The 19,450-nt window shown below is 35.8% G+C and overlaps 1 protein-coding gene across 5 annotated transcripts in view; it reads right to left on the bottom strand.

Moving 5' to 3' along the window:
• The window catches only part of PARG (poly(ADP-ribose) glycohydrolase), a 123,617-nt gene that overhangs the window by 81,091 nt on the left and 23,076 nt on the right, over window positions 1-19,450 (bottom strand). For all 5 annotated transcript variants that reach the window (XM_026481557.4, XM_026481559.4, XM_026481556.4 and 2 more), the window contains exon 7: window positions 16,493-16,567. In XM_026481557.4, the coding sequence (XP_026337342.2) occupies window positions 16,493-16,567 (75 nt within the window). The remainder of the gene's footprint in view (window positions 1-16,492; window positions 16,568-19,450) is intronic.

The raw sequence follows: 19,450 nt of genomic DNA, 5'->3' as shown, positions 1-19,450 counted from the left end.
CTTTGGTTTTGGCTCAGGTTGCGATCTCGGGGTCGTGAGATCAAGCCCCATGTCAGGCTCTGCACTCAGCACAGAGTCTGCTTGGGACTCTCTCTCTCTCCCTATCTCTTTGCCCCTCCCCCCTGCACTCACTCTCTCTAAAAATAAATAAATAAATATTTTTAAAAATTAAAAATAAATAAGTCAGAATTGTCCAGATTTTTCAGATCCACTTATTCTTCAGGCATGTCTTTAGACTACAAAATTATATGCTAGAAAAGAAAAACAATTAGAGCACTAAATTATGTAAGGGTAAAAAAATCAACTAGAGAAGGTGAATGTTTCTAACATTTATTTGTGCGTGACTCAGGCTGACACTCTGAAGAGAACAATGTGACAGCTTACAAGAAAACAAACTCACTCACTCACCCTAATTTCTGAAGGCTCATGCAAGTCTGACAGGCCAACCACAGGGTGATCTCTCATGTGTATCATCCATGACAATTACGGCTTCAATAAAAATATTCCCCAAATTTTAATAAAGCCCAATTGGTTTTCAAGAAATAGCCAGCCTAATGTTTTCATATTTAGGAAAGCATATTTCAGAAATTAGTGAACTATTTTGTGCACCTAATTAAGACTGTCTAAAATTTTTATCTTAAGTCATCAAAAGAGGTACAAAATAAATGTCGTGGAGGAGAACAAGGTGATATCAAAGGCTGAGTGCTAACGGGTCAGTGTTGGTGGCACAGGGAAAAGAGCTGCACTGAGAAGCCATCCTGCCTCTCTATCACCTTTGGTTTGGTTTGGTTTTCCAAACAGCTATTAAGAGTTTCCCTATGAATTTTCAAATTGCTATGCCTAAATATGGGAAGCACTGATAAAAATCACAGCTCATTATAAGCATTTGAAATGATTTAAGAATAATACAAAAGAGCCTTCAAAGTATTTATCTCGCACCTTATACTGGAAATAATCTGTACCTGTCATTATATTAATTTGATACTTGTTTAATATGGAATAAATCATGCTATAGGGACGTCCTCTTCTTCCCCATCATTGGTTGTCAGCAACAGAAGGAAAAAAAGGAAAAAGATGCTAAGCAGTGAAATCTCATTTTATTCCATATCTCCAAGCCCATAACCAAGCTTGTATTAGCCAGTGTAGGCAAGAAAGAGGTGAGAAAGAGCTCTCCTGGAGGGTCCTCACGATTCCATTTCTAGCCTCTCTCAATCGCTGTTTTGTTGCTCATGACACAACTCTGCACTAGTTTCTCTCTTCATTCAGAAAACCAGCCGTCATTGCCTTAAAATTCACAGTTTTTTGTAGATGGAAACTTCATCATCATGTACTCCTAAACTGAAATAATTAACAACTAATCTGGGAACACAACCAATTTAGGAAGAATATCTTCATTCAGTTCTTAAACTATGCCTCTAATCAACAACTGCCACGCTATCTCCTACACAAATTTCATTAGATTATACATGAATAAAATTGTGTAGGTTTATGAAACATGAAGGAAGCTCTTCTCTAACCAGTATTTACTGATAATGACAATCTTTTTTCATGCTAATAATAAAATGCACAGAGTATTCTTACCTTAGGACAAAGCATAATAACGCATCCTCATTATCCTCTGTCTCCAAAGAAGAATTTACTTCTCAGTACTGTTATGGTAAATGATTATCCTTTAGGGAACAATCCCACACTAGCACAAGATGCTCTGATAGGTGTTTCCCATCTCTCATTCCTATTACCGTATGACTACATGGCCATATCCATCAATCACGTTAGCAAACACCACCAACCACAACGCTATTACATATAAGCCAAGAGATATTTTCAATACCATAGAGTCACACTATTATCCATCTTTTATAGCGAAGCAATCAAACTGAACATGACAAGATTTCAGAGAAATAGCTAACGGTAACGTAAGTTTTCTAGTCCTAGAAGCAAGATGAACTTAATTCATTCAACAAATGTGAGTAGTAACTTCAATCTTTTACTACAGTTTATACTTTCAAATTTAACAAGAATATTTTTGAACTATAATAATTTAAAATTACTTATTTTTACTTTTAAGTAACTTTTAAGATAGTTCAAAGACAGCTTCTCACACACCACTAGAAAAATAATTTGCCATATAAACCAAATAATGTGCATACATATATATTACAGTGCTTAATTCTTAATTTAATTCTTAAATTATATAGCATGAATTAAAAATCAACATTATTAGTCCAAGCTTCACTCTTATTAACTAGGCTGGAATACCAACATAATTTTCCCAAAAGGTTTGAGAGCACCCCCTGGTGGCGGATTCTTAGGAGAAAACAAACGCTATTACAATGAAAATACCTTTTTAAAAAATTGACCACGCTCTACTCAACAACTCAGTTATTTCAGGCAATATCCAATGTAGAAAAAATGCAAAATGTGATCAAAGAATATTAAGAAATTTCTGAAGCTCCCTATAAAAAATCTGACCAGCAGCGGCTTCCAGGTAGCAAGACCAGCAAGACGTCCATCACAAAAGGAACCTGAGAGATGACCTCGTCCAGTACAGAAGAAAACTTTCTAGCCACCAGCCACACGTATTGACCAAGCATTTGAAATGTGGCCAGTGTGAATGAGCAACTAAATTTCATGTTTTATTTCACTTCAAATGGCCACAAATGGCTTTGGCTACTGTTTGGGCAACACCGATCCAGTCCTATTTGCTATCGCTACTCCACTGCAGAGAAAGTCACCAGAGCAATCCAAGGAAGATTCAAAAGTTTCCAGATATATGTAGAACTGGATGGTACAAATACATATGACTAAATCTGTACCTTTTGGTTTGGGGATTTTTAAGTGCAACTATTTTAATTCAAACCGCACTGAGCTACTTTGGGTACCTGCAATTCATTTTAGAATACAGACGAGTTTGAGAACGGTCAAATATTCCTTTTGAAATAATTTTGGCTTTACAGCCTATATAAAACTGAAGATATGTGACAACTGTTATAGCATTTATCTTCATCAAATAAAACAGATTAAGAGTTCAGGCTCTATTATCACCTTGGGCATTCATTCTTTTCTTACATGTAGAGAATAAAAAGGTAAATGGGTCCTTGGACTGTGGATTAGCTGAGCTCAGGAATCAAGAAAGAGAACAGCCCAGGAGGCCCCACCTTTACTTTATATTTAACTCTAGTAGTATGTTGCTATTTAGTTCAAGCACCTATTGAGCACTCACTTTGTCTGGGACATCATATTGAGCTCTGGGACATCATACTGAGCATGCGAGGAATAAAGGCAGACAACGCGAGGTCTCCGTTCTCTAGAAATTCACTACCTTTTAGGGTAAAAATGTCATATAAACAATCGTAAGAGTTGTGTGTGCTGGCCTCACTTTTTCTGATACCAACTGCCAATCTCAAATGGTCAAGTATCACTTTACACAAATAATTCCTAAATCTTCTGTTGAGAAACTGTGGCATAAGACCAACATCTGTGTGTTAATCTACTCTTCTTGAATATCTTGAATTTAGTTCAAGAAAAATTACTGAGCACCAGCCATAGCTAGAAAACACGAAGATGCCCTAGAGAAGTTCAGCCTCATGAACGACACAGACATTTTATAGGCAGATCATGTGTTATGCGACAAGTGCATGGAGGTACTACTGTGAGCACAGAGAGGAGTTTTTAGTAGATAAAACTACTTTCCTCTCTGGGAAGAGAAGAAGGAGTTCTTAGAGGAGATAAAAGACTGCTGAGTCTGGACAGGTAGATTAACAGCAAGCCAAAGGCATGTCAGGGAATCATAAGCAACAGTCATTAGAACATCAGGTTTGGAGCAGGAAAGTGGCAAGAAATGATGCTGGAGAAGTGGCAGAGGCAAGGCCACAGAATACCATAAATATCACCCAGGAGAGTTGAAAATAGATGAGGTGCCACATAAGGTTTGAAGATATATGCTTCAGAGAGCTCACTGTGTGTGAGCAGCATGAAGGATGGATTTGAAGGGAGCAACACTGAACATGGGGGTCAGCTGGATGACTGGTGCAATATACCATCTGACTCATAAAGACAGCATGGATTAGACAAGTATAGTAGAAGTAGAGGTGAGGCTCAGGAAGTGTTTAGGAAGTAAAATTATGGTGTCTTAATATAAGAAGCTGACAGAGAAAAAGAGCTGAAGCTAGAGATCCAAGTATGCCCAGCATTAAGTGGTATTTAAAGCTCTTGGCACTAGGTTAAGTGATAGGGAGATAACAAAGAACAAATCAAATCACAGCCTCCTTCACAAGGAAGGCTAAGGGAGATGAACAAGTAAAAAGTCTATAACAGAAGTGACAGCTAGGTTGGGCACTAAAGAATGAGCAAGTATTAATCAGGCCTTTGGGAGAAGGGTGAGGCCAGAAAAGATAGAGTGACATCTGTATCCTAAAGTATAATTCTATTTTGGACTTGCTGAATTTAAGGAATGGAATAAAACTAGCTTTTCCTTTGAGATAACAAGAAAAAGATGAATAAATATATTGAAAACCTAAAATAAAGGAAATGAAAAAATTTACCTTGTAGATGGTCTCAAATATCTCTGAGGTGTGAAGTAGGAACAGACAGACAGTATAATGCACATGAAGATTAGAAAACACTGCAAAGGTTCAGAACCAAAGAGTAGTGAGGAAAAATATATACAAGATAGCAAAAAGAACCAAAGGCCAAGTTAAGATTCAATAACAGGAACTCTCAGCAAGGCCTATCAAAAAAAAAATATGATTTATTTCCTGCTTTCCTTCCTCCTTTCCTTTTTTTTTTTTTTTCTTTTTTCCAGTTAAGAGGAAACAGGTAGCTAGATGCTATCAGAGTTGAGAATGAGCAGATACTAAAGATCAATGAGAATCAGATGAAAAAATAGACTATGGTACTAGGCTGGGCATGGAGAGAAAGGCAGGAGAGAGCCAACAGACTACAACTGTTTTGTAAGATATGTTCCATGGAATACCAGGTATAAGGAAAATCATAAGTTGTTACACAGAAAAGAGTCCTATTTGTAAATAAGTTTGGGAAAAATGTTTAACCAGAACTAAGCAGGTTTCTTTACTGTAAGACTCCTCAGAACTATTCCCAGCAGGAGGATATAATATGCAGCATACTAACTTGACCATTCAGTTCTTTATTTACAAAGTATTTGAGCAACATAACGTGGGAAACAGTGGTCCAGAAGAAAAGGGATAGAAGCAGCAGACTTAAAAACAGAGTACAGTAGGAATATGTGAATTGCAAACTAGGAGGCTATGGTAAGAGAGTCGTTCAGAGCTCATAACTTTAGAATAGGAATTGGTCCTGGGGATAACCAGGTCCAAACTGTAACCATACATGGTCATATAGGTTAACAGAGTAGTGGGTTTCACATACAGACTCGAGTCAGACTAGTCCTAGTTGATGACTAGTGTCATCCACATGAGTATCAAGCAAAGTTGCTCAAGTCGATGTCAGTAACAGGGCTGAGAGGAAAAGCGGTGTTAAAGATGGGCAGATAACAAGGAAAGAGGGGACATAACCAGACCGCAAAGGATTCAAAGGAACAAAGGCTGCTGGACGTTGGTATGTGCCCTCCCAAAGCCAGTGCATTTAAATGATGGCAGATCTAAGGCCATAGGCCACTAAAGCCACCTTTTTCCAAAGAATTTTTCTTAGCTTCTCTTCTACCTATAATTCAAGTCTTTTAACTTACTGGGCTTCCCTAGCTTTATTCAACTGGTTTTTATGATGATTCTGCCCCTTTCCCTAAGCATTTCTAGCTGACCTTATGTTTGGGTGGTATGTTTGACTCAGTTCCTCTCTAAGTGGTAGTCAAGGCTGGCTCTGATGGCATGCACCACAGCACACAGATAAAAAATGAGACCCACTTCAGCCCAGGTCTACAAGTATCACCTTGGGTTTTCACAGATCTAGGACAGGGTTAAACAATTCAACAATGTAGCGGGGTTGAGCACTGGGGGCTGAGAAGAAAAACAATTCCTTTCCTTCAGAGAAGGAAAAACTACCACTCAGAAAAGCTCCTTCAACCAAGATAAAAGTTGAGGGACAGCTACTATTCAAGATGTTTGAACAAGATGGAAGAGTAGTGCAGGCATTCTCAAACTTTTATATACATTAGAATTAACTGAAGGCTTGTGAAAACACATATGGCTGGGTCTCACCCCAGCAGTTTCTAATTCAGTGGGTCTAGGGTAGGACAGAATTTACATTTTTAACAAGTTCCCAAGTGATGCTGTCTACTGGATCAGGGACTGTACCTTGAGAACCACTGCAGTGGAGTAGGGTTTCTTGATCTTGGCTCTACTAATCTTTTGGGGTAGATAATTCTGTTATGGGGAGTGTCATCCTGTTCACCGTAGGATGTTGAGTGGCATCCATTGCCTCTATCTACCAGAGGCCAGTTGCACCTCCCTCCCAATTGTGAGAACCAAAATGTCTCCAGGTATTGCTAAATGTCCCCTGGGAAGCAGAATCACTCTTGAATGAGAGCTACCACAACCAACTATAGTAGTTAAGAGCTAAAACTGGAGTGAGAGGCACCTGGGTTGAAATCCTGGCTTTATCACTTGAGCTAGTTACTTAAACTCTAAGCCTTGGTTTTCAGTTATTTGTAAAATGGAAATGTTAATGGTGTTTACCTAATGGGTTAGTTGTGATAATTAAATGAGATAAAACATACCACTTACACCATACTTAGTATATAGTAAAGTTCCCAAATACAAGGACCGCCACTATCGCTACGACAGATAACTAAACAGGATGTTATAGCAAACACGAAGGAAATCAAGTACACAGGGGACCTTGGAGAAGGGGTTAAGTTAGGGAGGAGATAAGGCTAAGCCCAGAATAGGTAAAAGTTTGCAAGTGAACTAAAGCTGAAACATCTGCAACTTAAGCTAAGGTGTTGGCGGGAAGGAAAGGATTATAAAGGAAGAAAGATGTCAACTATGGGGAAAGAGGTTGAGTATTTGCTGCTCAACCAGTGAGCTGTGATGTAAGCACTTTTAACATTCCATTCCCATGCCTTTCTGCTGCAGACTGAATGCCTGTTTCCTCCCTAAATTCGTATGTTGAAACCTATTCCTGCAATGTGATGGTATTTGGATGTGGAAACTTGGGGGTTATTCAAGTCATGAGGCTGAAGACATCATGAATGGGATTAGTGACTTTATAAAAGAGACCTTAGAGAGCTCCCTTGCTCCTTCTGCTTTGTGAGGACATAGCAAGAAGACAGCCATCTATGAATCAGGAAGCAACGGTCTCACCAAACACCAAATCTGCCAACACCTTGATCTTGGACTTGAAGGCCTCTAGAACTATGAGAAATAAATTTCTGTTGCTTATAAGCCACCCAGTCTGTTGTATTCTGTTACTAGCAGCCTGAATGCATTAAACAACCTTTTCACCTCTGAGCTAGGCTTCCCAGAACTGAGGAGGATTAGACCAACAGCATCACTTGGGATTTCATTTGAAAAAATTTCTATAGTGAAATAGTTCTGGAAATAGTTCTTGTTGCAGAAAATGTCTTTTTATAGTGCTTTTCAGGTCATTGAAGAGCATCTGAGGCAACAAGGTACTATGCCACTAAGCTTACTAAAAAATCCTTTACACTATAAAGAATAATTGCTCAATTTAGAACCTGAATGCCTTGTGCAGTTAATCATTACCTGTCATTGCCATAGCAATAAGTTATGGGTCTGTACTTTTCACAACTAGTACCAACAGCAAAATATGGAGAAGACTATTAGCTCAGTCCTCATTAGATGTAGCTACGATGCTACACTGGCATTAACGAAGTACTCCCTGCATCAAGAGGACAATGGACCTATTTAGCCCTCATTACCAAGTTTGCTGCATTGTTGATACAGACTACACACTGAAACAGATCATAAATTTGAAAAACAGATTTACATTCTATTTCCTTTTATCTTCAGATATTATATACACAAAATCCTTCTGGTTGTTAAATATGAGATCTTACATGTAAATAAAAGTGTTAGCAGCTTACCTAAAAGAAACATAATAGGAGCATTAAGAAGAGTAAATGTAAATTAATTTAGCAGGAATTATAAGTCAAGGCATTACAGCCAACTGAATAAAAACAAAACAAAAAACACTTCAAACTAGTTGACAGAAATATAAATTATGAAAAAGATTAAAACATGGAATTATTATCACCCCTCTAACAGTAAACTTCTGGATAATAAAATCAATGCCACAGCAACATTCAAAAGTAATGGTTTCCATAGCTATTTGACACTAATGTACTAGCTTTATTTCCTTACTGGAATAAAGAAGAAATTCCACTAACGGGATTTTCACTTTTGGGTATCTATACTTCCCATCCTCCTTGTCTTCTACATACATAAATACAACACAGACAGTGTTTCACAAACACAAAATAACAACACTAACTTCATCAATGACCCAGTACATGGAGGGCTCAACTAAGACTGATCATCCATAACTCAACAAGTTTATAAAGCAAGGTGTCTGGTTCCAACTGAAGCAATTAGTCCTATGGAATATGTGCTGTTTAAAATAAATCATGAATCTGATACCCTCAACATATGCCCTGATCCAAAAGCAAACCTTAACCAAACGAGGGGGAAAAGTCCACATATTTCATATGTCTAAAATTTAATATTTTAGTGACTATGATTAGCTCTCTTTTGGCTCCTACAGTTCTCATGAATTAAATTAAGTCAAAAGCTGTAAAGCAATGCAGACCTTATTGTTTGTAGAGACTGTGAGTCACCAGGGGAGGAAGTCCAAAAAGGCTAAATTTCCACTGAACTCCAAATCAGAGGTTTGAAAGCTAGAGAGATAAAGACATTAGCTGTAGTCTTATGAAACATTCAAGGCTGCTTTCATTTGATTAGGAATTTGCTACAGGCTCTTTGTGACAAATATAACAAGGACACTTTAAATCTTTTAAGCTTTGAAGAAAGATCCAGAAAGAGATTAGCTATGAACAACTGCATTTAGAATCGGAAGCTAACAAGTAATGTGTTTAATATACATTCACAAACTGACTTCTGCATTACCAAAAAAAAAAAAAAATGCTATTGTGGCTTCAATCTTTACTGGTTATTGGTTAGGGAAATTTGCTCTGATTTGAAATAGTGACTCCAGCAACCTGTTGCCTTACATCACCATTTCCCAAACTATCCCAGAAAACATGTCCCACGAAATGTTTATAGAGATAGGGAGTATGGGGGCACTGCGGAGAGAGAAAAAAGAAAAAATCCTCTAATATTTTTGTTCTAAAATTTTTAACAGAGAAAAAAATACTAGGCACATCTGACATAGTTATTATTAGATAAGCTGCCCTTAATAGTATGTCATGCCCCAGAAAGCCAGGAAGTCCACAAGATACCACTTAATACACAAATGTATTGATGTTTAAGTGATACATAAATATGCTACTGTTATGTTTTAGGCTATTTCATGAGAAATGATTTATACTATGATTTTTGCCTAACAATTTTAACATACTTTAACTTTTTATCACATAGTAAATATATGAATCAAAATTTAACAATTTCTTCCAGCCATGACTTTATACATGTAAGATGAACTTTTTCTATATCTATTTTAATACAAGCTTCTATTTGTTTTTCTAATGTTATGTCAATGATCATAGTTTTTGAAGTTCCCAATAATTACAAATTTTAAAGTAGCATTCACATGAGTTCAAAATATTATTTTAATTAAACATAGGTATAACAGTATATCTCTCAATTTTGGAGACAATAAATTCTGATGTACTTGTCTTTAAATTTTCTAGTTACTTATGAAGAACTCTGAAGGAAAAGACAACTTGGGCATAATTTGCTCCACTTAGTTTGCATCCTTCAAAACTCAATATGACCCCCATTTACTTTTAAAGTTAAGTAACACATTAAAAAATGCAAGTTCATTACTGATGGATTTACACACCCTCATTTACAGGGAAAAAGGCTGTCAGTCTTTCTCTGACAAGCCATAGGATACCAGCTAATAGGATAACACATACACAATATTTTAGTACCTACGGCAAAAGTAAAAGATGCACAATCTCTGAGTTGTAATAAAGAATTAATTGCATAAGTATGAGGTGTAGATTTCATGCTGTATTTACTAAAAAACAAAAAACAAAAAGAAAACTGCGGCTTCCAAAGAGGATAATATTACTAGCCTAATCACAGCAACAAAACCTTGCTACTTTAAAGTGTTTTTCCATTTTTGATTTGTAAATTCTTCATTCCTGTGCTCTCACTCTACTTTAGCATTCACAGATGTAATAATAAAAAGGGTAAGAAAACCCCCTCATTTTGTTATTTATGGCAGCCTTTATGAACCAACAGAAGTGAGAAAATAAGAGGCCTAGTCATTCTTATCTTTTCTATTCCAGACATAAAACTAAACATGGAAATGAAAATAAAATAGTCACTAAAAACTTTAGGTTTCCTTTCAACCACTAATCCATTTGCTGAAAAAGTTTGCTACATAAGTCAGTTTTAGAATTTAAAATTCTTCATACTGAATAAATTAACATTCACATTTATTGTGAAGTATATATTCAAAAAGTACACAAAATATATATGTATGGTCTAATGAATATTTATAAAGCAAACATCCATTTTTTACTACCACCCAAGTCCAGACACAGAAGCCAGAATCACAGAAACAGAAGTAATCTCTCTTAAACATACCACAGGAGCTTTAATGTGGCATGTGAACTACACAAGTTAACTAACTCACTGAGAATGAAAAGAAATAGTGCTACAGGTGTTGTAACATGGAACTATTTAAAATATCTCTAAAATGCATTAATAGAGGACCTTTTTTAATATATAGGACATTTTGTTAAACTTTCCTGTGGAAAAAATACTAGTAATTACAATCCATTTAGAATACCAATTATAGAAGTGCCTGAATTAATTGTGTGGAACACCACGCAGGAGGGCCATAAAACACAGACTACTTGTTCCTAGCACTTCCAACATCTGGCAATCAGGAGGACCAACGTTAGCACTCAAGATGCAAAAACACTAAATAATGGCCATTTCAACCCACTGGCATCCAAATATTTAAGTATAAATTACAAAATAACAGATCTCTGTGATCTTTGCTGGGCTCTGGCAAAAAGTAAAAACTCACTTTCACCTCAAATAAGTATGCTCACATAGCAGGATTAGCAGGATTCTGGGTCTCTTACTCCTTGCACTAGATACTACATGGAATGATACTAAACGACCGTGGATATTAACACCTCCTGTTCTGAAGGTTTGGTTACAAAATCTAATACACACAGAATTAGCCAAAGCAAGGTTTTAAGGAGCTAAATTTTAACAGCCCCAAAATAAACTTAACTTATACAGTTAAAATATTAAGTTGATATGTTGAACTTAAACTTCATTTTTTTTTCTTAGCAAAGTAAGGCATGCAGAGTTCAATGTACCATTTAAGTAAACAATTTCCAAATACTGCTAATAAGCAACATTTAAGAACCCTTTTAAAGTACTCCTACTCTAGGGGCGTCTGGGTGGCTCAGTTGTTAAGCGTCTGCTTTCGGCTCAGGGCCTGGTCCCAGGGTGCTGGGATCGAGCCCCGCATCAGGCTCCTCCACTGGGAGCCTGCTTCTCCCTCTCCCACTCCCCCTGCTTGTGTTCCTTCTCTCGCTGACTGTCTCTCTCTCTGTCAAACAAATAAATAAATAAAGTACTCCTACTCTAAAATGTGGACATAGATAATGCAAAGCAAACATAATTCATTTATAATTTAAAACCTAGCCAAACAATTGTTTCCCCTGTACTAAAGATCTCCTTTTCCTCCTCCAATCCCACTAATACATATGTCTTTAACCACTGCAAGCCTGGGCAATGTTATCCTTGTGGGCTGTGATGTGGTAAAGATCTATATAAATATCCTTGGAGATCTGATGGACAGAAAAACACACAACTGTATTAAACATCCAAGGACTTATGTTAAGTACACTGATGAAAATGGAATAACAAAGAGTCACAGGGAAGAACACCCCTGAATCTCTAGATATGCTTTACACAAACAGATGTCCTTAAATCTCTAACACTGGAATAGCTGAGCAAATGATCTATCAATTTGATGGAATATTATATAACCATTAAGATTAAAGATGACAAAGCTATGTAACACAATTTTATAACATATCCAAAAACATCTTAAATATACTTTTATATCTAGATATAGCTACAAAATATTAGATGTAAGTGCAAAGACTTGAAGAAAATAAGAAATGAATATTTGGTACAGTTATACGGACTCCTCCAACCATCAGTATGTTTACAAAGTAAATAAAAATCAGAAGGTCAAAAATGCAATGCCTCCTCTCTCTCAAGAACTATAAAACTATCATCAGCACCTTGGTAATCACCTCATATTTACGGTCTACATCGAACACACCAAAACTTGCTATATATTACCCTTCTGGGCAAGGTCACCTGATAAAAGGGAAACAAGGTCCTGTCTGAGTAGTTTCATTAAGGAGAGAGAGAAAAAATGACAATTTTACCTCATAGCAAGGTGACAGAGGTATTTTAACCAATGGCATGTTTTACTGCCATTGTCAAGTGTCAAATTTAACATTGCTTTTTACCAAAATTAACAACTGTATCCAATTCAAACCCAGAAAACTATAAAATGCAAATAGACCATGTATAAATTAAAATTTAACTGACAAAGATGTTATCAGTTCAGTCAGCTTTGCATCAAAAATTATATCTCTGTAAGAGTAAGAGACATACAGATTCAAGGATATTCTGATACAGGCATAAGCCTTCTATTACTTACTTTATGCCTGCCATTGAGCATCATATGGGTCAAAAGCTTGATAAGGGAACTCTGAAATTATTGGTCCTATCTCAAAATGCAAAACTGGTTTGGATTCTATTAATATGATTATAAAAATTACCATTCACCACAGCCAATTCCTTGCAGAAATTAATAAGCTAACCCTAAAATTCACATGGAAATGCAAAAGATCCACAATGGCCAAAACAAACTTTAGAACAAAGTTGGAGGATGTACATGTCCCAGTTTAAAACTTACTTCAAAGTTTAGTAATCAAGACTGTGTGATAGTGGCATAAATACAGAAATATAGATCAATGGAATAGAACTGAGAGGCTAGATAAATGTTTATGGCCAACTGGTTTTTGAAAGAATGCCAAGAAATGTAGATAGGGATAGAAGAATCTTTTCAACAAATGGTTCGGGGACAACCAGATACCCACATACAAAAACATGAAATCAGATCTCCACCCTGTACAACATATGAAAATTAACACAAAATGGGTATTCATCTGCAAAACAATAAAAGTGGACCCCTAATTCATACCATATATGTAAATTAACTCAAAATGGGTCATGGACCTAAGTATAAAAGCTAAAACCATAAAATTCTTAGAAATAAACAAAGTAGGGGCGCCTGGGTGGCTCAGTCGTTAAACGTCTGCCTTCGGCCCAGGTCATGATCCCAGGGTTCTGGGATCGAGCCCCACATCGGGCTCCCTGCTCGGCAGGAAGCCTGCTTCTCCCTCTCCCACTCCCCCTGCTTGTGTTCCCTCTCTTGCTACCTCTCTCTCTGTCAAATAAATAAATTTAAAAAATCTTAAAAAAAAAGTAGTAAATCTTTTGACTTCAGATTAGCTTCTCAGATATGACAACAAAAATAGAAACAAAAGAAAAAGATTAATTAGAATTTACCAAAATTAAGTTTTTCTGCTTCAAAAGATACCACCAAGAAAATTAAAAGAAAACCTATAAAACAGGGGAAAATATCTACAAATCATATATCTGATAAGGAACTTACAACTTAAAGGACACTTACAACTCAGTAAAAAAAAAAAATAATAATAATAATTTTTTTTAAAGGCAAAGGATTTGAATGGATATTTCTCAATAGAAGATACATAAATGGCCAATAGCCATATGAAAAGATGTTCAACATCATTAGTCATTAGAGAAATGCAAAATCAAACCACAATGAGATACTTCTTCACACCAACTAGAATGGCTAAAATCAAATGGACACACATTAACAAGCAAGGATGTGGAGAGACTGGAATCCTTGTGCAATGCTGGTAGGACTGTAAAATAAGGCAGCCACTTTGATAAATAGTTTGACAGTTCCTTAAAATATGAAACAAGTTACCACATAACCTAGCAATTCCTAGGTATATATTCAATGGAGCGAAAAAATAGGCCCAGACAAAAACTTATACGTGAATGTTCACTGAAACACTAATGGTAATAGCCATAAAGTAGAAACAACCCAAATATCCATCAGCTGATGAATGGATAAACAACATGTGGTATATTCATACAATGGATTATTATTCGGCAATAAAAAGGCATAAAGTCTTGACATATGCTACAATACAGATGAACCTTGTAACACTGTGCTAAGCAAAAGAAATTAGTGTATTTAACAAGCTATTTGCATAATATATTTCCTCTATTTCTCCTCTACACCTTTTACACTCAACCACCCAAATACCGTGTCATCTCTAATACCTGCCCCATGACCCAAAATAAAACTCTTTTCCCCTTCCATGACCCACTAGACTCATTAAACTCATGTTCAGAGCTCCCTGCTTTCTGATAAAACTGTCAATCAATTCTGTATCTTTAATAAAACCGTGGCTTATATATATGGGTGTTCAGTGTTCTTAAGGGATAAACATCATTACAATAAAAAGAACACAGGCTTTAAGTCCAACTCTTGACCTTAGCTCAGGTCTTGATCTCAGGATTGTAAGTTCAAAACCTCCATTGGGCTCCATGCCCAGCGTGAAGCCTACTTTAAAAAAAAAAAAAAAAGAATTTAAAGTCTAAGAGACCTTCATGTATTCAATGAATGGTTACTGGTCACCTATTTTGGGCTGGAATTGAACTGAGCTCAAATCTAGATCCCCCAACACTTCATTGGTGAATTCATTCAATATTTGTATAATGTTGACCAAGTTACTTAAGCTCTCTCTAAATCTACTTTCCTTTCTAAATTGAATGTACTATCTACACTTAACAAAAGTGTTTGGGGATTAAATTCAATATTATATTCTTTTTGTACATATGTCTTCAATAAATGCAATTTCCTTTTTTCTTCCTTTCCTCAAACTAGCTGAACACATTTCTTTTGGTCTGTGAAAAAAATGTAGTAGATAGAGGATATACCCAGGAAACTCAAACTTTTTAAAAGCAAGTTAATTTCAAATTTATACCACTATAGTTGCTAGAAAATTACTTTATTCTAACCAAAATTAGCTTTTCCAAGAGGTTTTAATATCTTTTTTTTAAAAGATTTTATTTATTTATTCGACAGAGATAGAGACAGCCAGCGAGAGAGGGAACACAAGCAGGGAGAGTGGGAGAGGAAGAAGCAGGCTCATAGCGGAGGAGCCTGATGTGGGGCTCGATCCCAGAACGCCAGGATCACGCCCTGAGCCGAAGGCAGACGCTTAACCGTTGTGCCACCCAGGCGCCCCAAGAGGTTTTAATATCTTATAGGAACACTTTCTTAGGCAACAAATTCAGCAAACACAGTAAGCCCTTATACTCTGCAGAAGACAAAGTACAGGGTGCTTTATGTGTTAATTACACTTTCCAAATGAGATGTCACCTTTCTTTGAATTTCCATGCAAATTTTATTTATTTACTATTTTTTAATGATTTTACATATTTATTCTAGAGAGAGAGAGTGAGCGAGCAACCGTGGGGGGAGGAGCAGAGGGAGAGGGACAAGCAGACTCCACACTGAGTGTGGACCCAAAGCAGGGCTCGGTCTCAGGATCCTGAGATCATGACCTGAGCTGAAACCAAGAGTCAGAGGCTTAACCAACTGAGCACCTAGGCACCCCTCCATGCAAATTTTTAAATTTATCTTGTGGCACTCCCTCTTTGCCTTGCTTTTATTCTTCTAACATGACTATGAAAGTGGTATTCTTACCCATTAAAATGGTGTACTAAATTACTACAATTTCCTGTGGAAAATGATTTTACAGCTTAAACCCCGGGCTATAATTTTATGCCCTTCGACCTAGCCATCTGATTTCTGGGAATCGCCTAAAGAAACAATATCGAATTTGCGAAAACATATATACACATACGCATATAATATGTGTGCGTGTGTGTATACATATACACAACCGTACATACATAAACATGTTACTACAGTGTAAATGAGAACAGAGGAAAACTGGATGCAACCTAGATGTTTCTAGTCATGAAATATCATATAGCCATTAATAATGATGATGGTACAAAAATTTAACACAGCATTATGAAAGAATAAAGCAAAATTCAAAATTAGCTCCTAAAACATATATATAACAGCAAATATTTTTCACAAAAATAGAGGATAGTAATTATGTTAGTGTGACAGATTTATGGGTATTTTCTCATAATTTTTATACACATATTATTTTCATAAGTTAAAGAAATAAGCATACTTTTACCTTATCCCAGAAATCAACCAAAGCTGTAAAGTCCCATTTCTTAGAATATGCCACATTGTATTTCAGAATAGCATCCTATGGAAAAAGCATAAAGAAAACCTCATGATATAGTTAGGTAAATTATCTATGAAGACCCTTTCTCCTTTATGAACTACTTTCAGTAAACTTCTTAATCAGCATTAAGCTTCCTCCCATCATTAGCTACTGCACATCAGTATACACACCAATTCATTATTCACTTAAGAAAAATGAGATTAGAAAGGTCAAACAATAGAAAAAAAAATCGTAACTCCAACACTTGCATTATAAACAGAGGTGATATACTCTCAGTGAACAAAAACTGGATCTTGGAGATTAAAAAAATTTAAATATCATAATGATTGTTGGCTATCAATAGGTTCACAGTATACATGCAAATATACAGTGTATTTGCAGTATTAAAATTTCATAAGAAGAGTAAATTAGGAAAAAAATGTCTAAGAAAGCTTCCCAGGAGAGACGGTGATAATGAAAAAAAGATTGGGAAACACTGCCCTAAGGCATAAAATGGTCTTTTTTCCTTTATTATCAGCTATTTTTATAAGCTACATATAAATGGTTATCTTCCCCCAGCAGTTCATATAAATTACATATTTATATAGAGAGAAAAGTCAAAATAGCACGCCATCTACTGGTGTGACATCTGACTAGGCACTACTTTGTTCTTGGTCATTGGTGATAAAAACAGGCCCCAAAAGGAGTAATTATGCTAAGCCATACTTCACCAGAGACTTAATTACAGTTTCAGCCTCTCCCGCAAATGGAATCTTAAACCAGTCCATGAGGAATCACCTGGTCAGCACTAGTTAGCTCATCAGCCTGAGAGAACTCTCCCATCCCCTAAAGGAAAGTGACTGCAGAACCAATCTACTTTTTCCTAGTATAACTTACTTGCTTCCACTCGCTACTGCCTATAAAAGTCTTTCATTTTGTACAGCATCTTAGAGTGCCTTTCCATCTGCTAGATAAGACCCTGCCTGATTCATCAATTGGTGAACAGAGCCAGTAACATCTTTAAAATTTACTCTCAGACGAATTTTATTTAATACCGAGTGGTGTATGTATGACAATCCATTAGTTATACAGAAAGAACTATTACAGTTGATCTAGGAACAATGCAAGGATTGAAATTCTGCATGTAACGTCTGACTGCCCCAAAACTTACATACTAATAGCCTACTGTTGACCAGAGCCTCATAACATAGTCAGTTAACACATATTTTGTATGTTATATGTATTATATACTGCATTCTTGCAATCAAGTAAGCTAGAGAAAAGAAAATATTTATAAAATTATAAGGAAACACATTTACAGTCCTGTATTATCCAAAAATATCTCCACAGGAGACTGGTACAGTTCAAACCTGTGTTGTTCAAGGGTCAATTGTTTTTATAATTATATTTTATCTCATCCTTTTACATTTCTAATTTGGTTATATTTTATAATGTATATATTATATTACTAAGGTAATAAACAGAATTTATAAGCAACTTTATAATACACATCTCCAATTTTTTTACTGAAGGTGTATGTAAGTTGAAAAAACACTGTTAGATTACTGTAAGCCTTCCAAATTCCCTCTTAAGTTTTTAAAAATTAATACTCTGTCAAAGAGCTGCCTGAAAAATACTTCATGCCATATGAACAATCACCAAGTACCTAGACTAAAGAGTAAACCAACAATGTATATTTACTTGGAATCAGAAGATATCCAAGTTCCTTCAAAAAGGAAAAGCATCAAACATAAAATAATATGGCAAAAAAAGTGTTTATTTTTCTTACAGCCACATACAAAATTTTCCATTAAGAAAAGATTTTAAGGATTTTTTTTCTAATTACTGGTATCTGATTTCAGAACCTCATACAAAGTATTAAATAGCAATGTCTATCAACAGGTTAAAGGACAAACAATGCATACACTGCAACAAACTGCTGATACACTCAACAACATGGATGAATCTCGAAAATTTTCATTCTGAGTGACAGAAGTCAGATACGCTGGCATACATACATACTACATGATTCCAGTCATGTAAAATGTAAACTAATTTATGGTTAAAAAAAAGAAAGAAAGAAAAGAAAAAGAGAAAAGCAGATCAATAGTTGCCTGGGGACAGTTATAGAAAGAGGAATCAACTATAGAAATAAGAGCAATCTTCGAAGGTGAGAGAAATGTTCTCACCTTGATTGTAGTGGGCGTTTCATGGGCATACACAAATGTCAAACATCATCAAATTACATACTTTAAAAGCATGCATATTCTTATATGTAAATTATTCTTCAAAGTCGGTAAGAAAAGACAGTTTACATTCTAACTTTTACACTCTAATTCTTTAACGGGATTTTATAATTAGCATTAATTCCTAACTAATATTTACTTTTACTTTAGTCTTCAAGTCTCCAAAGTAGTCTACCACAAGGTCTCCTATCATTAGCAAAACTGGACGTTATTCTGTATTCTTTGCTATCAATTACTGAGATTTCCTTTAATTCATAATACGCACAAGTAGTTAAAGCACAAAGAAGTCCAAATTATCAGATACATCAATTATAGAAATATTACTGTGTAAACTGACTTTTGAAGACACTATTCTTTTTTTAAACTTTTAAAATCTCTAATCCCACTTAACTCAACATCAAATAAAAGCAGCAAAAAGATTATTATACTCAGTAAGAGGGACTTAATGTTTCCCCCCGCCCATAGTGTTCTTTCAGCAAAAGAAACAATTACCATAAGCAGACAGAAGAAAATGTCCATGAATTATGTTCTGTTGAATCCACCATAAAATAAACAAGAAAGGGAAATTCACAGTAAAGCAATTACCCCTTCTTAAAGTAATCACTGGCGCACTAAGGAATTGCTAAAGAGGTGAGCAGACAAGGTAATTTAGAGCTATGATTATTCTGTGCTTAAAGAA

Source organism: Ursus arctos, unplaced genomic scaffold (genome assembly GCF_023065955.2).
Source record: "Ursus arctos isolate Adak ecotype North America unplaced genomic scaffold, UrsArc2.0 scaffold_7, whole genome shotgun sequence".
Lineage (NCBI taxonomy): Eukaryota > Metazoa > Chordata > Mammalia > Carnivora > Ursidae > Ursus > Ursus arctos.
The sequence above is the reverse complement of the archived record's forward strand: the minus strand, read 5'-3'. Positions and strand labels throughout refer to the sequence as shown.